General features: G+C 38.6%; 5 protein-coding genes across 7 annotated transcripts; 2 read left to right on the top strand and 3 right to left on the bottom strand.

The window, feature by feature from the left end:
• Positions 1-36: 36 nt before the first annotated feature.
• Positions 37-8358, bottom strand: LOC124301092 (bacchus). The gene is made up of 3 exons (XM_046755783.1): positions 8038-8358; positions 2932-3109; positions 37-2788 (listed from the first exon to the last, which is right to left on the bottom strand). The coding sequence occupies exons 1-3, from the start codon at positions 8143-8145 to the stop codon at positions 2721-2723; spliced, it is 354 nt and encodes a 117-aa protein (XP_046611739.1). The 5' UTR covers positions 8146-8358; the 3' UTR covers positions 37-2720.
• LOC124301093 (60S ribosomal protein L44) lies at positions 5128-10414 on the top strand. 2 transcript variants are annotated; one of them, XM_046755785.1, is made up of 4 exons: positions 5128-5133; positions 9440-9613; positions 9896-10012; positions 10330-10414. In XM_046755785.1, exons 1-4 carry the CDS (start codon positions 5131-5133, stop codon positions 10348-10350), a joined length of 315 nt encoding a protein of 104 aa, XP_046611741.1. In that variant the 5' UTR covers positions 5128-5130; the 3' UTR covers positions 10351-10414. The 2 variants fall into 2 exon arrangements, with proteins under 2 accessions (XP_046611741.1, XP_046611740.1); XM_046755784.1 differs by lacking the exon at positions 5128-5133 and adding an exon at positions 8901-9043.
• Positions 9896-12377, bottom strand: LOC124301091 (WASH complex subunit 3). Of its 2 annotated transcripts, XM_046755782.1 has the most exons (5): positions 12169-12377; positions 11524-11688; positions 11091-11371; positions 10924-11010; positions 9896-10671 (listed from the first exon to the last, which is right to left on the bottom strand). In XM_046755782.1, the coding sequence occupies exons 1-4, from the start codon at positions 12217-12219 to the stop codon at positions 10941-10943; spliced, it is 567 nt and encodes a 188-aa protein (XP_046611738.1). In that variant the 5' UTR covers positions 12220-12377; the 3' UTR covers positions 9896-10671; positions 10924-10940. The 2 variants fall into 2 exon arrangements, with proteins under 2 accessions (XP_046611738.1, XP_046611737.1); XM_046755781.1 differs by lacking the exon at positions 10924-11010 and having other exon boundaries at positions 12169-12376.
• Positions 12378-13507: 1130 nt separating this feature from the next.
• On the bottom strand, positions 13508-16030 carry LOC124299671 (serine/threonine-protein kinase 33-like). Its single transcript, XM_046752942.1, has 8 exons — positions 15739-16030; positions 15555-15659; positions 15308-15443; positions 14797-14967; positions 14450-14608; positions 14170-14276; positions 13995-14069; positions 13508-13855 (listed from the first exon to the last, which is right to left on the bottom strand). Exons 1-8 carry the CDS (start codon positions 15940-15942, stop codon positions 13508-13510), a joined length of 1305 nt encoding a protein of 434 aa, XP_046608898.1. The 5' UTR covers positions 15943-16030.
• Positions 16031-16375: 345 nt separating this feature from the next.
• Positions 16376-25556, top strand: LOC124300306 (transportin-3). Its single transcript, XM_046754253.1, has 18 exons — positions 16376-16608; positions 17171-17374; positions 17515-17672; positions 17787-17859; positions 18085-18222; positions 18410-18630; positions 18758-18902; positions 19028-19174; positions 19249-19481; positions 19661-19800; positions 20077-20268; positions 20444-20685; positions 20841-20981; positions 21111-21322; positions 21434-21590; positions 21709-21876; positions 22038-22150; positions 22335-25556. The coding sequence occupies exons 1-18, from the start codon at positions 16492-16494 to the stop codon at positions 22393-22395; spliced, it is 2862 nt and encodes a 953-aa protein (XP_046610209.1). The 5' UTR covers positions 16376-16491; the 3' UTR covers positions 22396-25556.
• The last annotated feature ends 1057 nt before the right edge of the window (positions 25557-26613 follow it).

The following is a 26613-nucleotide window of genomic DNA, read 5'->3' on the forward strand; positions in this document are numbered from 1 at the left end:
TCGCGCTGCAGCACCTTCTCTGTGAAACCTCGTCAGAACCGTCTACAGAATGGACGCTGTTGTATTATTAGTAAATATGGATATTGAAAATAGATCCATACTGTCACATACTACGTACGTACGACGAAAACCGCGTTAATCTTCTTCTTTTCCATCTTCGATCTGTGATTTATTTAACTACTTCCTCGAAAATATTTGTACATTAAAACGTGGGACATTGTCTCGCATTCAAATTATTATCATTATTTATTATTATTAATATTATGCAGCTATGGTACAATGGTATCGTAACCGCAATGTCTCATCACCTCATTTGCCTACCAGTCTCCCAGAATAAGTTATGACATTGAAAGATAGAACATCTTATTACTTGTATCTCAATCTTAGGGGTCATAATTTTCTTGTTAAATTATACCAATCAGGTGTTTACTCAATTCGATGGTGATGGTTATATTATTTAATAAAAATTTAAGGAAACCTAATACGTGAATCTATGTATCGCCAAATCAGTCATCCGTGTTGCCTCATACTACGATGTTTTTCGTATGACAATTTTTTAATTTTCTATTTTCTTTACTTTGTTCGGTGGCTGTTACAACAGCCTACAGTCGAAGTAATCGACCCGACTATTCATTGGCATTATAGTAAAAAATGTGTATACATGGCCTGAGTATGCATACCTTGAGGATCTCTCAAAGCGGCCTCCCTGCACACACAGCAGGGACAAACTGAGAGACGTTACCGGATATAAATTTGTCCGCTGCAAGAGATTCCCACTGCATACGAAACGATAATAATTTATTAGATGTGGAGCACATCCGAAATCATGAAACCTAACCACGGTGCGGTAATCTCAAATATTAAAAGAATTTTTGCCGTTCCACGCCGTGTAAGGCGCGTATATTCATGAATCCTTTCTGCAAGGGGAAAAAAAAACAAAAAAAAAAAAAGGCGACCACACGTTCCTGCGTCTGCGTGTAGCATCAGCGCTATATTGCATATATACAGAAATTGGCGATATATTAAAATACAATGTACTATGCGTAAAACGATGATCAGGAGAAATGAATAAAAAAAAAAAAAATTGTCTTCAAATTAATTATACATGAATTTCGTACATGTAAATGTGAAAATGATGTCAACATAAGAACGCACTTGAACGGAAAGAGTATTTTCAAATAAATAAACAAGTTGTTGTAGTAATACTATTACTATTATCAAAATTACATTTGTTGTTATTTTACAAAGAGCGAGCACAGAAACGAAACCGCAACTTTATCGTTAAAAAAATGGGAAAGGGGGGAGTCTCAAAATTGCTTGGGTAGCTAATTATTTAAGCAGAGAGAAGAAACTGAATTTTTCTTCCTTGCTCGTAACTTATCTACATTAGACGCAATAGAGTTTCTTCAAAATTATATTGAGAGCAAATATTGGAAAAGGGTTAACAATTTGTTCGTACATGACAATACTCTCTCTACTCAGAGCTCGTTGTATGCCGTGACGATCCCCCTACCCCCCCGCGTGACGCTTTCATGTATAACGTTACGTAATATCATAATCGTCAGTATTAATAATAAAATGTTCCTTAGTTTATGACTTTATACATGCTATGTATGATAATTATAACGCAAAGTTAAAGACACACAATTACTCATCCACACTGCTTTTTCGGCGCATGCATAATTCGATACTTCCATGTCCCATATCGACTTTGAGGCAAAAGTGTGAAATTCTGTAAACATGATCGGCGCTGGAACTGTACTGCTCAACTGACGATTGCTATTTTACGGTCAATTATCGGATTTTCCCATGCATTTAAAAAAAAAACAAGGCGTAAGTATGGACAATTATAATTCATATCTTTCGAAGCAATGCAACTTCTCAAATTCATCGATTATTCACGAATTTCACACTCGTGCTATTACAAACTCCCTATTATACGTTCGTTCGTCTATATGCATCAATAAGATACTCTTGTCACACGCGCTAGGTGAGAGACATTCGTAGTACTACGAACGTAAATTTCATTTCAAATGTAAAAAAAAATCATCACCCCATAAATGTCCATTTTACACTATTTAAATACAATAGAGCTTTTTTCTATCTTTACTTTTTTTTGTTTTGTTGGTTTTTTTTTCGTTTTCTCTTATATATATATATATCTTAAATAAGTTTTCATTATAAAACTGTCCCTTGAAAAAAGCCAGTTATCGGACAAATACAATTATTAGGTTGTTCAAACGAACTGCATATTACAGGTTAAACATTTTACGTGGAAGTATAGTTTTGAAAACAGTTTTGTTTTACAAGATCGTTTTGGATTTCAAGATTGAATTTTTCTAAATATAAAAAAATCACATCGTTATTGTTATTATTACTATCGGTTTTATGTGAAATTAATTTAGTTTAATCATGCTGAACAATCTAATAGCATTTGATGTTGGCTAACTGGGGGCCAGGATTGCGAAGGACCAAGACATTAGGGCTGCGGCGTCCGAGTGTCAGCCGGTCGCAACTCTGGCAAGGTGGCAGCCTTTTTAAATTGTATATCGCGGGAGCACCCCCTAAGAATTGGGCAGACACGCGCCAACACTTTAAATCAACTCCTCAATATGAGAGTGAATCTCCCGCTGTCTCGAACGATGATGGCGCCGTCCACCCGTTTTCCGTCTCCCGCCGCCTCCCGTTGTCTTTCTTGCGTACTTTTCTTACTTTCTTCATTATACGTCATCGTCGTCGTCATCGCCGTCACCCTCTACTTCTCCTTCCGCATCGTCGTCTTCCTCATCTGAAAATGAAAATCATCCAGAGGATTTAGCGATTAGCAGACGCTGGAGCGAAAAGACGATCATTTCATTTCGCAAGAAACTTTGCGTTTGTGATGCAAATTTATTCAATGTAGAGAACAAAAAGTTTTGCACTAAAACGCACCTTCATCTTCTGCAAGATCATCCTCGCCTTCGGGGAGATCATCTTCGTCGTCATCGTCATCTCCATCCCCATCAACTTCCTCCTCATCAGCGTCAACTTCGTCATCAACGTCCTCCTCCTCAACATCGCCATCTCCGTTTTCTTCCTTTTTCTGTTTCTTCACTTCTTCGCTCTTATCCTGGAAAACAAAATAACCACCTCATCTTTATATCGTCTGATATCTCCTTCTCAAGATTTTTAATTAGTTATCGGGTTCCTACGGGCATCTGTTTATATCTTAACGCGCGCGATTTCGTATATTTACTATGCTATGTGGCTCGGTTTACAACAGACGCATAAGTTCCCATTCCCATAGAATAGAAGGCACTAGAAGCGTGCGACCAATGAAAATCTGAAGCCCTTACCCATTGAGTATTGGATGGGTGAGCGGCTAAACGTTTGTAAAAATCACAATATCACATATTCTACGACGAATCTGCTATGTACGTGTTCATCTGTAGACCTTAATATAGGTTTCGTACATTCAACTCTTTACGGAAACGGGAACATATGCGTCTGGTGGAAACGGAGGTTAGATGACATCACTCAAGAGGCGCAGGTGCACACAATTCACCGGTAGCTGTTGCTTTGCGACATTGCAGCTCTCAACTCGTGTTACGTATGTATATGTACTCCTTTAAAAGTTCAAATGCAAAGAAGCGGAAATCACTAGCAGAGGAGTATAAGAAACGTGGAATGGGAGAAAGTTGAGCATAGGGCGTGTATACACGAGAATTGGTCAACGTCGGGACGACTGTTGCATAGAGGGGGCAGTTAATGGCGGAAGCGTAAAAGACGCAAAACAAAGAGACACAAGAGTGGGAAGGGCTGAAAGAGTCAAATAATTCGGAAGAGAAGAGATGATTGTAGATACACAATTCGGAGTTAGCTCTGTTAAATACGATGACAACAAATCTAGTGTTCTCTGGTAGAATTCGGTAAACTGACTCGCCGCTCTTTAATCTAATCTCATACAGTGATCTTAGAGATATGGTGTAGGACTAAAATTTATGATTCATTTCAATATTACTTAATCCAACGAGCTATGATTCTTGTCGTATTTCCGCGTGATTTTAACCGTTTTATATAATTCCATCATCTACGATTTACTAGCGCCATCTAGAAAGAGAAAACTAATTCGAACGGCGAGACCGGCAAGACTAACAGGACTGAGGGGAGGTGGTAGGTATATCTATAATCTCTGGACTGCCGCGAGTACCGCCATTTCTGCGCCCACCTATGTACAATGTACTACACAACAGGACGCCTACACTAACAACCGCGCTGTTCGAAACTTGCGCGAAGGGGGTGGTGGCTGTTGGTGGTGGTAGTGAATCGAGGGGGGAACAAAAGCAAAGGGAAACTTTGCGCTACATCGTGACTGTAAGCTATCGGAGACTGGCTGTCGTAGCTCGGTTCGGTTCTGTTCGACTCGACTCGGCATGGCGTCCGAAGCGCTTCCACGCTATGCGGAATCCTTACGCCGATGGTGTCCCCCTCCCTTCCCGCCCCTTGCCAGCTCGCTCCGTTCATCGCAGCCCCTCTACTCGTCGCAACAACTCGGCCGTTATACAATACTGTCGAACTGTATGATCGAAGATGTAAAAATCATATAATAGGAAGAAAAATATGGAAAGTAGGTGTACGGACAAAACCGACCGACAAGGAGCTCAGAGACGAGTCGAGATTTTTATATACCGATTCGCTTTGTAACCTTGCGGTTTGTTTTATCGCTAAAAGTGTTGAAAATACTAATTATGGAAACATATTCGCAAAGTTATTAATACCGAGCTTCAGAAGTTGTTAAATATATTTAATAAGAGCTTGGGAGAGTTCACGACCTCAAAGTTGATTCGGTGACATAATTTCAGTGTCGTCGACGGTCGATCGCGAGCTTCTCTGTTCCCCCCACGCTTTTTTGCTTTAGTGCGAGATGGAGCAAAGGTTTACACAGCCCCGTTCCATAGGTATGGCTAGGCGAGAAAAGAATTTATGCTTTCATACTCTACTTCTTTATCGCAGGTTGCATGGATGACACTTCATTTGACGAGAGTTTTCCTCAATCCTCATCGTCGAGTGCACGGCGACACGTGGTTTTCTCGGTTGTATGCAAGTTCACATGTATTTTGTCGCGCGACGGCGAGAGCGCCGCGATCTACGATGGTACAGATTACCTATGACCCCGCCTTCGTGTGTGTATGTCGTTGCGGTCTCTGCCGATAACCAAGGAAGAAGATGGAAGAGACGACTAGTTTGATTCATACGGATTATTTCGCTTGCCATCTTTTAGTTATAATTTAAATAACATATTATCTCCTACAAAAAAAAATGTAGCACGATCAAAAAGGATTCCGACAGTTTCGTGTTGCCATTTCGTCTGACCTAATTCAACTTATGGAATATCTGATCAATCGATTAGTGCATGCATTGAGTGCTTTGCCAATAGTCCATAACTTTATCAGTGCAAAACAAAAATTATTCTGCTTACACATGAAGTGGTGAGAAACCAAAGGTCAGGATATTTTCGGCCCGAAATGTACGGAAATAAAAATTATTATCCCTTATTCATGTCTTAATATTTGTTATAATCTATATCTGGAAGCACTCGACGACGTATGCATGTATAAACGTAATTCCGCCCTCACACGTACACCTATGCGCGATGTACTATACTTGGGATATCTAATTATTTATCCAAATAGCTCATACACCGGTTACGTTACGTCGCCTTGACGAGATTATGATACGTTACATATGTAATGTAAGAGTATTAGGACGTCCAAATTCAGATAACAAGTTGCAATGATACGTAACTGTGCAAATAACGAACAAAGTTTATCGCTTGAGTGTAGCAGTGGCATAGGGGCAGCACATGCAAGAGGAACGATGCCACGCCACTCGGTTGGTAAGGAAGAGTCCCCAACTTACCTGCCGCGTCGCTCCCGCCAACAATATCCTTTAGTGATTCTGGAATCGGAAGCCCACAACGTACGCAGACTTGCGTCCAACCCTATTGCCACACGTATCAAATGATGCATGCACCAAAATAAGAAAAAAAACAAAAAAAAAAAAAAAAAAGAGAATATAAAAAAAAAGAAAGGCACATTCTACCAAATTATTTAAGAACTTTGAATAGAAAACCAAGTACGATAATCCAATCCATAGGTACACAGTAAATACCCAGCGTCATGCCGCTCTAAATATACGGTATATGTTACGATTTATACGTGGATTCCTTCGTCAATTATTAGAGGGGGAATATTACGATATGTCTTCAGCATTGGTAGTAGTCCTTGCATATTGCTCAGTGTATTGAGGCAAGATCATGTTTCATGAACTTCGTTCTAACTCATTGCAAGCGTGGATAATGGATACCAAGGCACTGTACAAACGGAGCGCCGGTTTGATAATCACAGGTAGAGGATATTATATCTATGTATGCTGGCCGCCTCTCGACGTCGCCGTAACATATCCCCCTTGCCACGCCGCTAACCCTATCATCTACTTTCCAGCTTCTCGCAATGTAACGTAATTTACACTTTTCACTTTTCAACATCCAAGAGTTACGATATAACACGACATATCTACATCATTATAACCAAATATACACGAAGGAAATTCTTGTACTACACATCTCACATCTACCTACCCAAGTTAAATGGAGAAATGGTTTTGTAATGCAACGATATCGCGAATTATAAATTAGCTCTCAATGGAGTGGACGGACGGGGGGTAGAATTAATATGAAAAATAAAAAATGGAATTTACAATTTCAATAACCACGAATAGTCGGCAGTTCGGGAAGGATGAATTATTATAACAGGAAGTCAGGATGTCAGGAAGCTGTGATTAGCTTCTTTCCGTGGCAAAATGTTGTAATCAGTTGTTCACATAAGAGTGTACACAGTAATTGCTTACTACTATTGGGCGCCATAGCGTGGTTGAAGCATCAAGCGACACAAACGCGGCAAGCGCAGTAGCGGCGGCATCGGGTCGTGAGAAAAATGCGCGGGAGTCCCCAGTTTTCCAATAAAATGATGATAATAATAATGATAGTAACGACAATACCGATGATGTTGATAGCAACAATAAAAATAAGTTTTCTTTAGCATCGACTGGCTGCCACGATCAACAACAAAAGCAATAATAACAGTAATACTCGAAACAGTAATGATAGTAATAATAATCATACGTATTAATGGCGTCATCGGAAGGCCGGAAAATTAACGAGCTATGTCTTGGACCGGGTTGAGGCGAGATGCTTTTATAATGCACAAATGTGAGAATTAATGTCTCGGTCAAGGGGGCGACAGCGTAGGTAAGGAAAAATAAAGATCGTTGCAACAGGAAGAGAGAAGCGAAGCGGACAGAGGAGGGAAAGAAGTCGAGTATGTGACGAGACGCGCCGGCCGGCATCTCTCACATGGCTATCGTCGTCATCAGCGCGTTGTAAACTACAATTCTACACAACTATTACTACTAATAGAAGCGTTATGTAGCTGGGTGAAATTTTTCATTACACACCAACAATGTGTGTGTAGCATCACGGGGTGACACGTATGTACACGCCGCTACGCGTATAGAGAGAGACGCTTAATACACACACGAGCGAGCGATACGCATATCGCACACAACGACGCGCGCGCGAAAGGTTCACCTACTTTTCGGAGCGAAATAGGTAGCTGCGTGTGTGCGCGCGTGCGTACGTATGTGTGTGTGTAGTGTACAAATGTCCTCGGTTTGGCGACATATTTGATCCACGCGCGTGTTCAATTGCATGCATCACGGCGGAGCTATAGTCACGCCGCGCAGGGAGATATGGAAAATATATGGAAAAATTATGGGATTGGCACGCGGTTGTGGCGGGGATAGCGGCAAACCCCGAGCCGAGATGAAGAATTGAGGGAAAAATTTTGCAATTACGGAGCGTCCGCGTCGAGAGCGTAGATTAATTGTTGTTATGATGCTTTCGAAGCTTCGCCGATCCACCGTACTAGCTCACGTACATACATACATCTATATACTTATACGTTTAATACACAAACAGAGGGGCAGCACACAACTTACCTCGGCCGGCCTTTTCGTTCCCTTGATTTCGCATTTCGCGTCATCTGAGGTTTTTTCGTTATCAATCGCCTTCTCGACGGCAACATCGTTATTCTCCTTGGTACTCATGACGACGGTGGTTTTTTTTTCTAATTTGGTAATTGTTAAAACGTAAGAAACTTGTGTGTCTTCGATGCCTCGATTTCGGCGTGGGACACGACACAACGACGGCGGCGTCGGTTTCCGGCGAGTGCACGAAACGCTTACGAAAGCGGAGGACTAGCGGACCTCGGAGCGGACTGAAGCGGACTACTTCACTCACTCGGCGTACCGTCCAACCTGGCTTTGTTCAAAAATGAAGATGGCGCGGGTTTGAAGCTCGATAAATCCCTGATTGGTCGATCTCTCTTCAGGCCTCGCCGCACCTGAAATGCACCGATTAATAAAGTGAATAAATTTTAACATTTCATGAGTAATTATTCAACCCTTATACCTTGCAATCAATATCTATATTGAATAAATAAAATTATTCACTTCCGCGGACGAGGGGTTTGAGAGTACGAAGCGTACTTCGGAGCCCTGGTTCGAGGCTTTGTCGCTTGATTCAAACTGGCTTTAGCGCTGCAATTCGCCGATCAAATTGTTACTCAAATTACGTCCAAAAAAGTTTTTTAACGGTATCTAAAATTCTTTTTCGTAAAGTAACTAAGCGGAAATAATTCAATCCTGTTAAACTTCCTGACGAGAAAAAGCCGGCTTACCTACCAAATATACGTGGGTATCGCAGCGGCACGTGATACTCTTACTCGACAGTGAATAACGTAGAGAAAAAGATTCCTATTTTATTCGTCATCGGTTCCCTGCTCGAGATATTGATCGAAAGAAGTATCGGAGGTTGAAGAGATCAGAAAACGGTGGAATATATTGGTATTAAACTCATGCGGACAAGTCTACGCAAGCGTACCGCGCAGCTAACAGGCATTTCCGGCCTGCCTCCGCTTCCTTTTTCTTCTAAACAACCAAGATGGTAGGTGAATCGTGTGTTTTATTTTGTGGAGTTTCATCCATTAGCATCGACTTGCAAAACGAATAGATTGATTTTCTTAATGGAATCATATCATAATCAAATCACCCGAGCACTATATTTCAATTGATATTTCTCTTCAATCGCCAGTTCGCGATCTCGTTCAAAGGGACGACATGACAGACGGTCAACATAACCTCGAAATCCCGTACTGATACTAATAAATCTTAATACGTTGTTAAAAAATCAGTTACCGACGTAGGGACTAGATAAGACGGACAATTCCAAAAATTTCATGTATTGCGCGAGGTTTTTACTGCACGTGAACATCTCATGGGGCTCTTCTGCCTGCATTTCACACAGATACCTGCATCCTGAGCTTAACAACTTTCGTTACAGGTGAACGTACCCAAACAGAGGCGCACGTTCTGCAAGAAGTGCAAGGTCCACAAGCCGCACAAAGTCACCCAATATAAGAAAAGCAAGGAAAGGCATGCGTCTCAGGGCCGAAGACGTTATGATCGTAAGCAACAAGGTTTCGGAGGTCAAACGAAGCCCATTTTCAGAAAGAAGGTACGTATTCTTATTCCATATTACTCGCTAACTTTAATAGCTCATTTGATATTTTACGACAGTTTTTTTTTTTCAAATTTAAGGTAGGTTAAAAATTCTAAAACTTTCCTAAAAAATTCTAATAAAAAAAGTGAGTAATTTTTTTTTTTTAACTGATGGGAACATTGGTTTTTCATTCATTTCTAGAGTTGTCATGCTTGAAGCTTCTACAGAACTGGACTAACTGATCAGTATGTCATAACTCAGAGAGCATTTTATTGATTGACGTTATTTTCCTTGCAGGCTAAGACAACCAAGAAAATTGTGCTAAGGATGGAATGCACTGAGTGCAAGTACAGAAAGCAAATCCCACTTAAACGTTGCAAACATTTCGAGCTGGGAGGTGATAAGAAGAGGAAGGTGGGTTTTTCAAAACCTAGTGCATCTAGATCATTTTATATTCGGTGCTGAGATGTGTGGAAATTGATTCGAAACAGTTCAAACTTGTTTAAGTCTTTGTGCCATTTAAATAATCTGAAACAAGTCTCGAAATTCCATATGGTGGTATTTCAAAAGCGATTGAAACATTTATCGATATTAGTCTGATGAGAGTTTGAGATATTTGTCCCTAGGAATTTTACCCACAACTAACGCACTTAAACCGAATGGAAGTAACGCGTATAAAAATTAATTTAAACCAGTAACCAATTGCAGAATATTTTGTTTTCTGTTTACAGGGCCAGATGATCCAGTTCTAAACCTTGCGTTTAAGATTGTAACTATACAAACAAAAAAATAAAATAAATCGTTCAAGATTTGAAATGTGTTTATTTACTAAATGGTTATATCAAACAACAATGCATATATTACGTTTTCTTTTCTTTTCTATCAACTGGGTCTGTCAAAATTTTTCCAACATGACAAAAATTTTACTTCGTGAGCGCTGTGAATACTCTTTGTACCTTACTGTTTCATATGCATACTTCCTTTACTCTTCAGTTTATTATCAAGCATCATCCTCATCAGTAGTTGTATTTGTCTCAACTATTTCCGTTATTGGAACCAACTGATCAGGATTGCTGTTTGAACATCAAAGTGTGTTAAATTCTTTGTCACATATTCCGTGAATGTAGTCTTATATTCAGTATATCTTGAAACAAGACACATTTTCGAAATTGTATTCGCATCCGTAATACCTAATAAAACTATTCAAACAGGTAATTTGAAGTAATTTTGGAACGAATATGCCGACTCCAAAATATCTGCATTTATATTCTTGAAGAAGCATAAGAGATTACATGAAAGATCTTGAATAAATATTATATACTGACACAAACTGAAAAGAAGGCTACAGCGGGTCTATGAAGATTGTTTGACATTTTTGTAACAGCATTTCACCCTTTCCCAGTACATTGCCCCTTTCAAATTTTATAACAAATTCATGTCTAAATAGTGTAAATATTAAATGTTAGAAGAGTTATTTTCTGGAAATACTCACTCTAGCAAAAGTGGATCTAGACCTTCTTGTTTCATTTTCAGTTTGACAGCCTGCGCAGGTACGCCAAACTGAAGCATTTTAAAGAATTTTGCATATCGTGGATCTTTACTGATGGGTTGCGTGTTACTAATTTCACTTTTTTCATCAATCAACTCAGCTTTCACCGCTTCAATCTCATTTGTCTGGTCTTGTTCCACCGTTTTCTGTTCTTGATCACTTGATTCAGTGATTGGTGAAGACTCTGTCTTTGTTGGAAAGTCAATCTCTGGTATCGACGCGAGCTGATAAAAAAGCACAGCGTCTCATTTTAATTATTCACATACATATTAAATGAAGAAAAAGTGCAAAGTCGACTTAACACTTGCGAATAGTCCCTCTGCTGTAATGTGTGATGCTGAATAAGCATGTTAAGATAATTAGTAGTTTTGCTTACCCTAGATTCAAGGATTCCTAGCGACGCTTCAACTTTTTGCAATTTATTCTCAAACTCAAACAGTTTTTCCTCGCAGGATAGAGCGAACTTGTTCAAAAATGTTACCGTATGTACAATAAAATGATTAACGAACGTTATAGTTCTTTTTTGATGAATCGGCGGGACCTAAAAATAAATGTTATTCTATACGTTAGAGACTCAAAATCCAACTACACAAATTTTCGATTTCTGTTAATCTGTACAGGATGGACGCATTAAATGTTAATAATCTATTTACGTCAGCTAAAGCTTTTAGACCTTACAGGTCATATGAACTTTGTTTCTGATATTTACACCATATGTACCCAGATCAGTCCAGATCCAAGTAACTGGCAGACCCAAAATTTAGTTTCGTTGCGCTCATGACTACACAAAGAAAACTAATTCTAATTGGCTGCCGAGTAATTAATAGAAGTCGGACGAGCATAGAAAATGTTGGTAGGTATAGAATGAGAAACGCCATTATCGTAAGTGATTTTACGATTAATATGTAAACTAATAAAAATTTGAACTGTAAATATGAAAATTGGTGACATGGGAACCGAGGGACGAACGATATCGTGTTGTACCTTGTACGAAGGACTAATTAGGATAAAATTAACTAACCTTAGTAAAGTCAACGGTAGGTTCGATCATCGGAATCCCATAATCGTTCATGTTGCACAGTTTGCTAAGAAGAGAGTGAAATATTGTACAATGTAACCTAGAGTATCCTAAAGTGACGACTTCTGATGGTCAACTGTTTTCTGACATTTCTCCATTTGACGTACGATTTGACGTTTCGTTCCGAGGGACCCTCTAGCAGACACTGGCAGAGTCACCCACGCTTGATGACAAATTTACGCGCTGAATTTGAATAGAGTACATAACCAAGATTCACTCTTTGCGCGCTAACCGGCTAATAATGCAAGTTGACTGAAGAATATTCTTCAGTCAAAGTAATACATCAACCAACACATTGAATTCGTTTTTGACACACAACCGATGGAATTCGAAACGGCGGATTTTGTTATCATAACCACTTCCGCGGTGTCAGTCGAAAGAATACACCGCACAAAACAAATACCCAAATACATCAACATATCTATGTACGACTATTTTTGCACATTTCCTAATTGACTATGACAAAGTTATAGTGTTTGAAGGTGCAGAAAGTGCAGTTCAACTTTTCTCTTCAATCGGCTCGACTCATTGTACCTTTATTGTTAAAAACGCTTCTGTACCACAAAATCTAATTGACAATTATCGTCGATATTAATGCATTATACGTATAATATAGTTGTGTGTATAACTTATAAAACTACAATAGATTGTTCTTAATCCCTATAAACTTCCGCATAAACTAAATTTGCATGCTTGAAATATCACAGACATATTATGATACACGTGCAGTGTTCTTTGATGCTCTTCTAACCGGATTTAATTATGCTCGTCAAATAATATACACATAATTATACCTTCTACCCATAATTATGCATACGTTAATTGTGTTATTTTATTCTTCCGAATTCAAATTTCCCCTATCAATAATTGGTTCTCCCAATTAAAGAATAAAATATGACAACCTCACAGTTTATCACGTTAAGCATGCAATGGACCTGTCTGTGGTCGCACAAATTGTTATTTCACATATCTATACGTGCAATGTTTAAAATTCTTCATTTTCTCATAGACGATTGTTGAGGTACAGCGGCTTGGTAAGTCGTCCGATACACCCGTTTTCGCTGAGCATCCTTCCGTAGATGAACCAAATTGGAATCAACTTTAGCTTGAACGTGACTAAAGTCTGGCAAACGAGAAGACAGGCGACGGCGCTCAGAGTTCACGAGCTTCTTTTCAACGACCCCGGCGGACTCTATCGACGAATTTCTCGCAGTTTTCCTATACCACTTATACGCGATTAACGGGATTATATGTACATACACAAAGTCAGATGTCAATCAGGTCACCAATATACATACGATACAGTTTGACCGACGGCGTCCTTACGGACGTCGGAGGTGGTGGTGGGACTGGAGTCTTGGACCGTCTGTCCAGCGGATATTTCGGTTTCCGAAACTCTTCCCAAGTTGGAGTTGGCAGCCGTCGATGGTTTCGCGGATTCCCAAAATTTGTACTTGCTGTAGAGCGAGTCCTTCGCAGATTTCTCACTGCTAAGAGTTATTCTCGAGGACTTTCGCCCCGCAGCTACGCGAGTAAGCTCATCCTGCACTCCGGCAGCAATCAACCCCACAGAATTGTCCGCTCGCGAAATCTGTTCTGTATTGTTTGAATTTTCCCGATCTGACGTTTCCTGTAAACAATTCTTAATTGCGGCGCAATTGTCTGCTGCGATGAAATTTGGTGTTGGATGAAAAGACTTAATTTCATCTAGTCAGGATTATTTGTTATAAAGTATAGTATATGCAGGTCATCTCAAGAAATTACCTTACCATCATTTCCGTCCTCCACATTCTCATCATGTCAAGGACGTTCGAAGAGTGAGCTTCGAGTATCGAGTGAGTACCCTGTAGGGCAAGTGAAGGAAATTTTTTTCAGGAAGAATTATATCACGATTGACTCGTAACGTTAAATTAAACGTTTGAGTATCGGTTGGTTGATGCTTACGGCTATCCAAGGGTGATTTTCAACCTCAGCTGCGGTCATGCGAAACGCCGGATTTTTCTGAAGCATTTTGCTTAACAAATGCTTTGCTCCTTCTGAGCAAGATAAACCTTCAGCCGAAAATTAATGGAAATATAAATTTCAGTGTAATTTATTATTATTTTTTTATACTTTGTATATTTTATTATATTTTAGTGTTATATTGTTCGACCTAAATATAACACGAGAGTCTTTAATTCGTTTGAAAGGTACCGTACACGGTACGTGAATTATATCTACGCACCGGAAAGATCAAGCTCTTGTGTTTTAACGAGCATATGGAGGTGCTGATCGTTCGTAGAATAAAATGGAAACTTCCCAACGAGCAGGACGTACATTATAATTCCCATGGACCAAACGTCACACTGCTGGCTATAAGATTTAGTGGAGATCATTTCTGGCGCTGTGCGAAGAAGACGTTGGTGATAAAAATCCGGTTTTAAACAAAATTAAATAAATTTAAACACCTATATTGTATTCAAATATCTTATATTGGAACCGATTGTAATTGTAAGCGAATGAGTAATATTATATAATATTATATAAGACTTATATCTAAGTCTAATAATATTTTCAGTAGAATTTATTTACCCATGTAAGTAAGCGTGCCGCAACAATCATGCAGCATGGTTTCGTATCCCGTACCGCCCCGCACCGCACTAAGCCCAAAGTCCGTTACTTTTATATGTAAATCGTCGTCCGGATTTTGCGGGTTCGCAGCGATCAGAATATTTTCCAACTTCAGATCACGGTGAACGATGTCTGTACAGATATGTTTTCAAAATATAAGAGTACGATAAAAAATGTAATCGATCCTCAACAAATTAATGTATCATTTACCTATAACTACAGGCATGTTTCTCTGTGGTGATCAATTGCCATATTTGAATACTTAGTTAATTAGTTTCGAATCGACTCTAGATTTGAAATGGAAGCATTCAAGAATTGGAACTGAAAGCTATTTGAGTGTTCCAGGAATTTATAGGAATAATGGTTTAAATTCACGTTGACAGCACGGTTTACAATTATAAGTGCTTTAAAGGATAATACTGTTATAAAGGGTGAAATATCGATGAGCCTATCTTGCAGTAATTTCACTGACCGTTTTTGTGTAGGTAGGAAAGGGCACCAGCCAAGCTACGAATAACAGTCAATGTTTCCTTTTCTTCGAAGCGTTTCTTCACTTTGAAAGTTTTTGCTAACGACCCCGTGCAAAGCTCAAATATTAAATAAATTGTCTATAAACAAAAAAACACATTCATTACTGTATAATATCTAGTGAAAATGTTAGTAAAACTGTGTAAATATCACTGAACCGATTGTAACGTAAATTATAAAATTATTCTCACCTTCGGCGATTCAAAAACGCGGTCGAGGAGGATTATGTTCGGATGATCGACCAACTTGAGAATATGGATTTCCCGTTCGACGAGCATTATTCTGGAGGCACCAGCCTAATGAAAATAACTTAGTGCTCTGCATGAAACTTGACGCAACGATGATCCGTATTATGTAATAAATATTTAAACGTACTTGAGACTTATTGATAATTTTAACTGCCCAATTGAGCCCCGACCCTTTGTGACTCGCTTTAACGACAGTACCGAAGCTTCCTTTCCCTAAAATCTCACCAAACTCGTAGATTCTCTGCAATTCAGCGAGGTCCGTAATTCTTTTATGGATCAAATCTCGCTCTTTCAATTTAGTCGAGTGCGTCGATGAATGTTTTTGAAACATAAGTTTGATCTTTTTACCCCGTAACCTGTGCCTGTCATGTCAAAACTGAAAATGTGACAGCCTTCGCTAAATTAATAAATAAAAAATTACTGCCCTCATCCGATGATTAAACGTTTCGGTCGGCTCAAAACGTCAATATGCGTGATTATTTCTAAGCATTTATATGAACCTTGTATCGTTATTAATAAGGAGTTATGCTGTGGATAATTTGACAACAGTGATTATAGTGTTCAATCTTTCTACCATACTTGGCGTAAGATGAATTTAAATTTACCGCGCGTTTGGTCGGTGAGAGAGAAATTTTTCCAACCGACTGGTAATTAGCCCCATCTGTAAATTGAAATAGAAAATTTCACTGGCTCTGAAGGTTGTTGCGTGGTGCAGCATGTACCGGCACCGTTGCAGCAGACTCTTCGAAAAACAAGAAGTGAAGTCAGGACGGGCCGCGGATCATGACCGATATCGTCGTCCAACAACGCCTGTGAATTTGTTGTGACAGAGATTTTCTTATGTATGGAGATTATTTAGGGGAGAACTATTTTTTAAAGTATGGATTCATCGCCTTCCTTGGAAACTGTCTATCAGGCTGTGTATTCCCTTTACAACAACCCAAACTCAGCCGAGAAGGAAAAGGCCTCGGTATGGCTGGGGGAGCTACAGAGTTCCGTGAGTATTAACCTCAGTTTGTTGAAAATCTTATACCTAACGAGCATTTTTCGTTCCGGAAGGACTCCTCGGCCCTCATATTATATCTAATCTCACTACAGTCCCAATTTTCGATTCGGAACGTCAGAAAGTCGCGTGCACCATCACACGTCATAACCTGTAATTTTCTCGGACGTCGACCACTTTGTTTGATCCTGGCACATGCCCTCCTTACAAAAAAAAGAGACAAAATTAATACTTGATTTGGAAGAAGCTGATAATTATGTTAAAGTTTAAATTGTATGTCAAACTTCGTCATACTAACAAAATGCCTAGATCTTGGTCTGATGTTTGGAAAACGAGAGGAAATTTATATGCAATTTCTTTATTAACCGACAAGTGGATTTAAAGTTTTTTTTTTTTTTTTTAATTTCTGTCAAAATATGCAGTTTATTGCGACAAAAAATTAAATTTGAAAATTTGAGAGTGTTGGGAATTAGGGCTTTGAAAAAAAATTATATCCTTCCATTTCATATCTGTAGCTAAGAAGCATGTGGGAAAACTTGATATCTTGTTTCTACAGGTGTTCGCATGGAAAGTAGCGGATGAAATGTTACAGCAAAAACGAGATGTAGAATCTTGTTACTTTGCTGCGCAGACCATGCGTACAAAGATACAATTGTCATTTCACGAACTGCCTGCAGAGGCTCACAATTCATTGAGAGACTCTTTGATGGATCACATATCCCAAATAAACGAGCACACCAGCAACGTCATCGTTACACAGGTGCGCATCAGTTATACAATTGACACAGGAACATGAAATTTTAAATATTTTGCCTTAAATAATATCCAATTATTTTTAATTGGAAATTTGAATTTTTTTCCTTGACTGTCTCGGTATTTTAAAACTTTCTTTACTTCTAGCTGTGCTTAGCACTCGCAGATCTCACTCTGCAAATGTGCTCATGGCAAAAGCCAGTCGTTGATCTAATTAACAGGTTTGGCGGAGCCACAGCTAGCTTATGGCCACTCTTAGAAGTCATGACAGTTTTACCAGAAGAAGTCAACTCCAGATCTCTCAAGTGAGTTGCTAATATTTAACACAAAAAATTACATTGTATGTATTTTCCAAACTACCTTGAAAAGTGGGTGTTGAAATAACGCTAAGTAATTGAATAAATTGTTTCAAACTTTAGATTAGGCGCTAACCGGCGTCAGCATATCATCATGGACCTTAATGCTAGTGCCGATACGGTTACAGAGTTCTTGGTGAGTATTCTCTTATTTTTTGTTATTTTACGGTTGTTTATTTATAGATCCAACATTTGGTAGTCAAGCAATGCCCAACTTTGGCTAGCACAACTTCAAAAAATTGCGCTTGAGATTGTGAATTTGAGATCTGTTTCTTGTATTTCGAAACAATTAATTGTAATTATGAAACTAAAGTCACTTCTGGTAGTGGGACATTTAATGAATTGATATTTTTCTTGGCAGAAAGTTTGCTTAGAAAACGGTGGTGACAATGCACAAATTCAGGTCAGGATCCTTCGATGCTTTACCAGCTGGGTAGCAGTTCATGCGATATCCCTTCAAGCTGTCGGTAGCAGCGATGTTGTGGCATACGCTTTCCAGGTAAGCTAAACTGTGTGGTCACTGAAAGGTGTGCAAAGTTCATTTTTATATTAACAACATATCAAATTACACTTGGAATGCTTATGTTATTTCTCATTTGATGACACAAACAGAAGGTAGAATAAAAAGTTTAGTTGAATTTTAAAGCTTTTCGTTTGTTGTAAATTTTGCTTGATCATTCGTGCAGGTACTCGGTAACCACATGACAGGATCACAGCTACATGAAGTAGCCACAGATTGCGTCTGTGTTTTACTGCAGTCATTGAAAGACGCAGGTTGCTTGAATCATAGCCAAAGTAACGGTGAAATAGAAATGCAACTGCAGCAGCTTCAACTGTGTGTCTTCACTAGCGTGATGAATCTTGAGCAGCCTTATCACTTATCCGTTGCCCATGAAGATATGGAGAAGTACTTTGAATTCTATTGTCTATTTCTTTTTTAAGAGATACCTATACGTACCATTTCTCCTTCAATTTATCGACCATAATGAACTGGTCATTTACTGATAGTTTTATGCATACTCTATTTTCAACAGATCCATGAATTACTGTCGTATCTTCACGGAACTTGCTGAGTCTTTTTTAGACACAATGGTTAGCGGTTGCCTAGGAGGCAAGCAACATTATTCAGTGAAGATACTCGATCTTGTGCTCACCTGTGTGGGGCATCACGACTACGAGGTAACATAATAAAAGGGTCGACTACGGACATTTCTAAGTTTCTTACCTGTTTCAACCACTTAATGAAATGTCTCAAAGCATATGCCGGATGAATAACGTTTCAGCTAAACGCTCATCTCTTCTAGGTCGCAGAGATCACTTTCAACTTGTGGTACAGACTGTCAGAAGATCTTTATCAACGAAATAGTGATGATCTTAACACCACTTTTAGACCCCACTTTGAACGACTTGTTGGAGCATTATGCAGGCATTGCCAAATGGAACCGGACCACGTGAGTAACGCTTTTTGTGCATGAACCGCAAAATTTCTTCGTGACTGTTGTGAATAACGAAAAAATTTCATCAGTTGGGCCTTGTCGAGGAAGGCGGTGGCGGTGAGGACTTTGCCGATTTCCGAGGCCGTGTATCTGAACTGATCAAGGATGTAGTATTTGTTGTGGGCAGCTGTCACTGTTTTCGTCAAATGTTCACAGCCTTAACAGGTGCTGTCGGGCCGCAGGGCCAACAGCAAACTCCAACTTGGGACTCGAGTGAGGCAGCACTTTTTGTAATGCAAGCTGTTGCCAAGAATATTATACCGTAAGTCCCTTGAGTCAATATTATATAAATGGGAGAAATAAGAACGCACGTGATACTGAAATCTCGGTGTGGATTGGCATCATAATATTGTGTACTACATTTACAACTGAGCATGATTACGTTTAATGCTGTAAGTTTTGATTCATGGAAAATAATTATTTCTATCATTATTTTCACAGAGAAGAAAATGACGTGGTGCCAAAAGTGGTTGAGGCAATTTTGAATCTACCTGAAAATACGCACATAGCTGTACGACACACTAGTATTTTGTTATTAGGAGAACTTTGTGAGTGGATAGAGAGGCACCCCCAGTCCTTGGGTAATAATAACCATCTCGTTGCTGTATCTCAACACCTCGTGCTCGTGAACAGTGAAATCCGATTGAACCCTCGTACCATTTTCGTACAGTTGTCCGAAATTTCTCCCGTTTAGTTGAAGTTGCGAATGTATCGCCTTTCTATATAATTGCGCTTACTGATTTCACTGTTGATGGCTTTCGGAGTAAGAAGAACGAGGAGAGACCAGCTATTCATAAAAATATCCCCTTTTTTGTTCAACATGAAAAAAATTTATTCTGAATACTTGTTGATATTAGAGCCGGTGTTGAACTTCCTTTTGGCATGCCTTAGCCAAAGAGGTTTGGGAGGTGCTGCCTCTGGGGCATTGCAAAGCATTTGTGCCGCTTGTCCTAAGCACATGGCTGGACATTTTCCAGGGCTTCTACAGATTGCACGATCTCTAGACAGTTTTGCGATCACTAACGATGCTGCAATTGGGTTGCTAAAAGGTATGATATTTTGCTTTGGACAAATTTTTTCACTTATTAATCAGTAGTCTAATATTTTTCGAAGAACATTTTGGTACTGTAGTGTACTTGTAAATCTGTGAAATGAAAAAAGTCAAGAAATTGTAACTGGAGAACAACAAATAGAAGTTACACGATCTGACTTCATTGCCGACAGGTGTTTCTATGATCCTGGCAACATTACCACGCGATGAAATTGGCCCGGCAATGAAAGAGCTGTGTTGGATTCAGGCTCGACCATTGTGTCATCTCATAGAATCGCGGGGAATTCCTATTGAGAGAGGAACAAAAGCAGACCCAGTTGTATGGTTGGATAGATTAGCAGCTATCTTTAGGCATACGAATCCTCGCATCGATAACCCAGCCGAACCTCATCCCTGTCAAAGTGTCATCACCGAGGTATTGAATCTTTACTTACAAGTTAATTTACGAGTACCGTATACATCAGTCAGGAAACAAGAAAGAAAACTGAATATCCTTGGCAAAATACAACACCTTGATTGCAGCTAAGCATGGCATTAGGTACAAATTGTTATTCATTTTACACTTCATAGATGTGGCCTGTACTATCAAACGCCTGTCATACGTATCAGCAAGATGCCAGACTGATGGAAAGGTGCTGCCGTTGCCTCAGATTTGCTGTAAGATGTGTTGGCAGGCATTCGTCTCACCTTCTAGAGCCTCTTGTCAAACAGGTATGTTGTTGCAAGAAAGATGAAAACTTTATCTTGACTTCAGAATAATGTCACATTTCAGAAGAGCTCAAGACTGTTGACGTTGCATATACCTATATTGCCTAACAAGTAAGAAAAATATTTTTCCAGATCGTAGAACTGTACAGTAGTCATCAGCATAGTTGTTTCCTCTACCTTGGTTCAATTCTTGTTGACGAGTATGCGACTGATGCGGATTGTGTATCTGGGCTACTGCGTATGCTTGAAGCTTTTGTTGGTCCTGCCTTTGCAATCCTCCAGCGACCTGATGGATTGAAAAATCATCCAGACACTGTGGACGACTTGTTTCGCCTGTGTGCTAGGTAACACACGGATAATAACTCCAGATATTTGATTATCATCGAAATAAAATAGCGAATACTAAGAATAATAACAGCAAATTTCCAACGCTCTCATTGAATTTTTTCCAACAGGTTTCTGCAGAGAGCTCCGGTAGCTTTTCTACACCTTGCAGCTCTCGGAAATGTAGTTGAATGTGCTCTGTTAGCCTGCAGTCTCGATCATAGGGACGCCAACGCTTCTGTGATGAAGTTTTTCTACGACTTACTATATAGCGGTAGGAATCACGAGGTAAGTAATAAAAACAGAGCCTCCAGTTTACTTATATGCGAGAGAAAATGATAAATCGTTTGATAGATATTATGATTAATATATTACATAGTAACTAATTCTACAATATAATCCTCAGAACCGACCTGATTTTGAGATACGGAAACAACTGGTGCGAGGAATAGTTAATGAAAAGGGACAGACTTTGGTAGCTCGACTTATCCATGCCTCCGTCTTTTCTCTACACTCGTACATGCTGTCCGACGTTGCCGAGGTCATCATTGAGCTTGCCCTTGTTGACAGAGAGGTTTGTCAATGGTTTTTTTATTAATAGCACCGATAAGTGCCAATAAAGCATTGGGAATAACTTTCCTAGTAATGAGTAATTCATCAAGACTGTCTTGAGATTGGTTCAAATATATCTTCACAAGTTGCGACCATCTGTTGACCGCGATTTCCTTCGTTTAGTTGGTTTCAAGGTGGCTGGAGGAAGCAATAAAGGCAATGCCAACTCAAAATGCTGGTGGAAGTCCAACAACAACACCTGCTCAGCTTTTGGAATTTCACAACGCAGTAATGAGGTATTGCTACGAAATATATGCGTGTGTGTGTGACTAGCTGGGTTATAATTCATCGGGAAAATTCGTTTTCTCGGGTGTTGTTGAGAGGAATGTAAATGTTATTATGTTCAGGATCTTGCATATGAAGCGATGACCTGCCAAATCGACAAAAATTAATTCTGAATGGAGTTTATTTGTGTTACAGGGCAGACACTCCAAAAGCGGTTGCACATGCTCTACGAAACTTTGCCCGGCTATTTCGTTGATATGGAGAGATGGAGAAAGAACGTTAATTCCACAATACAGTGGATAATGCAAGTCTGGTAAAACACTCTCCGTCTTGTTAAATGTCCGGGATTAACTGATTTGATACTGACATTGACAATTAATACACCAGAGAAACAACAAGACAGCGTTATATCTAGCTAATAAAAATCTTTTAGTGTCAGATGCCAATTTACCACGCGCCAATTGAAAAAGAGAGTATTTGTATAGGTACAGATATACATTATAAGCAAACACATTAGTTTTTTTTTGTGGTTCTAGAAAGGTTAAACTTCAAGTTACTGGATACTGCCATCATTTGTTTGGAAAACCTTATGTCACAACTGAATTTCACGGCTTTGGAAGTATTTCAGTGGGTACTTTTATTTTACAGTCAAAATCGGATGTTGAAGAAAATTACCATGGCTATACATACACTGTCGATAATTGATTCATCAACAAGTATTGGCCGTAGTTAGATATTGATAAATAAGGTATAACATAGTAATGTACTATAATATGCTTATCAGTGTGTAACTGCTGGTGGTATGACTTAGACTTAAAAACCTCAAAGTCTGAGGATTTTTTACGCTACCTATTACAGTTTAGGTATAATGCGTCTAGTCAAAAACAAGAAGTAAGGATTCGTGTCTACATGTGTGAATTGAATGATCCATACAAATGCATTTTTAAATTGATGCGTGGCAAATTTTAAGGGGTAAATCCGAAATAAGTGTCACTCTGAGAGACAGCCGCCAATTTTCGATCAACGTTTTTCTAAACGGCTAGAATTAAATATACGTACAATACCTACATCAATTTTGTTTATCGGCATTGAGACAGCTGTGACTACATTTTTAGCGGAATTATCTCCTCACAAACACGTGGCACATTTTCTTAATCACGTTTGAAAATTGACGTTCTGAAATCTGATCGGTAATACACATTATATGTTTTCTGACATGAGTTCTGGAAGATATTTATCTGCCGCATCCGCTTTTCTGGCATTACTTCATTGAAATCAGTAGTAGTTGTAAAACTATAAAATACGCTGATAACATAAAAATGTGCATTAAGCTCGCAAAGGGAATCGAAAATTTATAAATATATTGGTAAAGGGCCTGGAATTGATGAGATGATTTTTATCTCTCTCTTTTCGTTTTATTGATGAATGGCGCCAAATTGTGTATGTCCAGGTCATCTGCCATTGAAATGAATATAGATTTATGTACGTGAGAAAATATTGTGTACAAATGTAAGAGTATCTAGAAATAATTCTATTACGCGAGCTCAGGTTTGTTGAATCTATGTAAATAACACGTTTTACCATTTTATCAAGCCTATAACCAAGCATATACGACCAAGATATGGCTTTTCATTTTCGCATTCTGATTTTAATTTCATCAAATATTACTTTGCATGTTTTTAAAAGCATCCAATAACTCGCTTTCGCGCACACTTCGATGTTAATGATATATTCAATTTTGTCTGTTTCTGATAGCAGTTCCTGCTCGTTTTTCGTCATGTTGAACCAACGCAAAGGATTTTTTTTCTTTTGTTTCTCATCATTTTATTTTCTTGCATTTTGATGTAGCAATATTTTTGTTGGTGCTAGTGGTACAGAGTAACATCCCACGCACAGAATGCGGACTTTTCATACAAGAAATTTTGTCGAACTGTGTACATGATTTCAAAATTTTTGTTTTTACGCAGTACACAGGGCAAATTACACCTTGAAATTTATCGTATTTAACATATCTATAACGAAAGTATTTTTCATCTCCTGCAACTTACTACATCTATCTATGTAGTAATGATGTGATTCGACGTACAAACCTATATGATTATACATATAAACATGTTTATGTACCGACATTGCCATCTCTGACCTGAAGGAAATTCATAGTTATTATGGCAAAAATCACCGTGATATAATTGATAGTAATTAATGAATATCTTCCAGAAACTATAGACATTTGGTTTTGCAATTCTATCTATACGATATACAAACTCCACTGTGTTTGTGGTAATGTGGCATCAATACTGCGTATACATATGTGTAATTTATGATAAATTAGACGAAGGTGCGCGTGAGGTTTTTTTTCTATGCGCAAATGTGATGTAGAAATCGAAAGAATAGAGAGTATGTGTGTTTGTGAATGTTTGGATGCGAATATTAGAGATGCGATTATGAAACATGACTCGTGTCACAGACGTATATTACATTTAAGGTATACTATTAGATAGTTTTAAGAAATCTATTCTAGTAACTAATATTGTTGACAAAATTGTGTAAAATTTTGAGCCCGTTTTTAACATTCATAAAATCATTTGATAATTGACTATGTGATCAATTTTACAAAATTTAACGAAACGTCTATCGTTATACGACTATATAGTCACACATTGTCATTTTTCTTTTACTTTTTTTTTTTTCTCCATGTTTTCATATAATTATCATTATTTTTTCGCAACTCGTAACTCTGTCCCGCGACGAAGAGTGCTTGACACCAAAGATTATCTAACTTCCACAATCCTACCTATCGTCGCACCTACTTTCACAATGGCATACAATTACAATTCTCAGTTTCGGCCATTCAATCATTTCGTGGATTTTATCATAACTCTGAAAGCCCATGCAATCTTTCTTCCCACCTACTTATGACATTTGTTTTTTGCTTTGGTCTGCCGAGGAAGTGAAAAGACGTTTGATGAGCTTTTATATTTTTCTTTGTAATATCTGAATGGCTTACTTGAAGGAGTTGAGCGTACGCAAAAAATGATACTGTTCATAGTTCTTACTGTTGAAGCAATTAAGCCACAGAAATTTAGAAAGTACAGGTAGGACCATGTTTGTAATTATCCACAAATTGATGAAACTAATGTCACTCGTCGTTGCACATATAATTGCTTCCAAACCTCTGAGCGTCTCTACACGAAATTTGACCTCTGAACAAAAATATAAGCACTTGAAACTCGTGGGTATAATAACGGCTTGGAAAGAAAAATTTGTTGCAATTGTAAGATTATTGTCATTAAATTAATTTACGCTGAAAGCATTGGTCTCGACGGATCACGCCTTGGCAGCCATGCTGCGAGCTGCTGCTAATAGTATTTTGTCATTTTGTTTTGTAACAACAAAAAAAAAAAGGAAAGAAAGAAAAAGAGATTATCAACAAAGTTCAAATAAAGTGATATTTTTTAACTAACATCTTGAATTTCACCTAATAATAAAGAAGAAAAAGGAACAAAAAGAAAATCAAATAATTCTTGCTCATCATTTGTGTTATTTTCATCTCGGCATGATCGCATACGTACACCTACATAAGTATGTATAATATATACATATGAATGAGATGAAATTCATGCACTTACGCGTGCGCAAAGCTTTCAATTTGTTCTCTGAATGCTATTTACATGAATTTTTGATAATCGCGCCAGACGGTGGAGAATGGTCGAGAATTCGAGGAATATGGGTAGGGATTGCGTGATTTTTTTTTTTTCTTTTCACTCAATTTTATAATTGAGTAACGGGCCTTGGCAACAATTTTCATTTAACAAATTGAATTATATTCCAGTTATAAACGAGACTCATATATACGCTAGTTGCGTATAACTGTCACGAACAGTTAAACAGACTTGTGTCATTGTAACCAACCTCGTTCAACTGGTATCCAAGTTACTTGCGCCTTGAACTCACGCAAGACAGCGCTAATAGGCTATATACGTGGCCACCGCATGATCACACGCTGCGCTTAATACTAAATATCACGTTTGTATAGCTTATACGTTTACAAACAAAAGACTCGTGTAATTATATCAACGATAACAACGCGCCGCGTTTATTACTCACAATCAGCCTGAGGTCAAATGTTCTCTATGTATGGAAAGTGCGTTGCCCACAAAATCAGAGGTGACCGCAGGACAAATTCCTACGAAGATAATATTCCTGTCTGCCTACATCTACTTTCACTCAAGACTATATTCGCGAATTTATCATCGCGATTTCGTAAAATACGAGCCATTTCTTTGTTCTGCGTTAAATGAATACGTGTTGGAGTATTTTCGTTCATAACTGTGTATAGAATGGGGCTGTTTAAGACGTTTTTCGCGTGGACTTCGATATTTGGATATACGTACGACAGCGTTGAAATCGACCAGGACACCTCCTTAATTAGAAAACAACTCCTGAGAGAGCTGAATTTATTCGTTTTAATACT

This window comes from Neodiprion virginianus, chromosome 3 (genome assembly GCF_021901495.1).
Source record: "Neodiprion virginianus isolate iyNeoVirg1 chromosome 3, iyNeoVirg1.1, whole genome shotgun sequence".
In the NCBI taxonomy this organism is placed as follows: domain Eukaryota; kingdom Metazoa; phylum Arthropoda; class Insecta; order Hymenoptera; family Diprionidae; genus Neodiprion; species Neodiprion virginianus.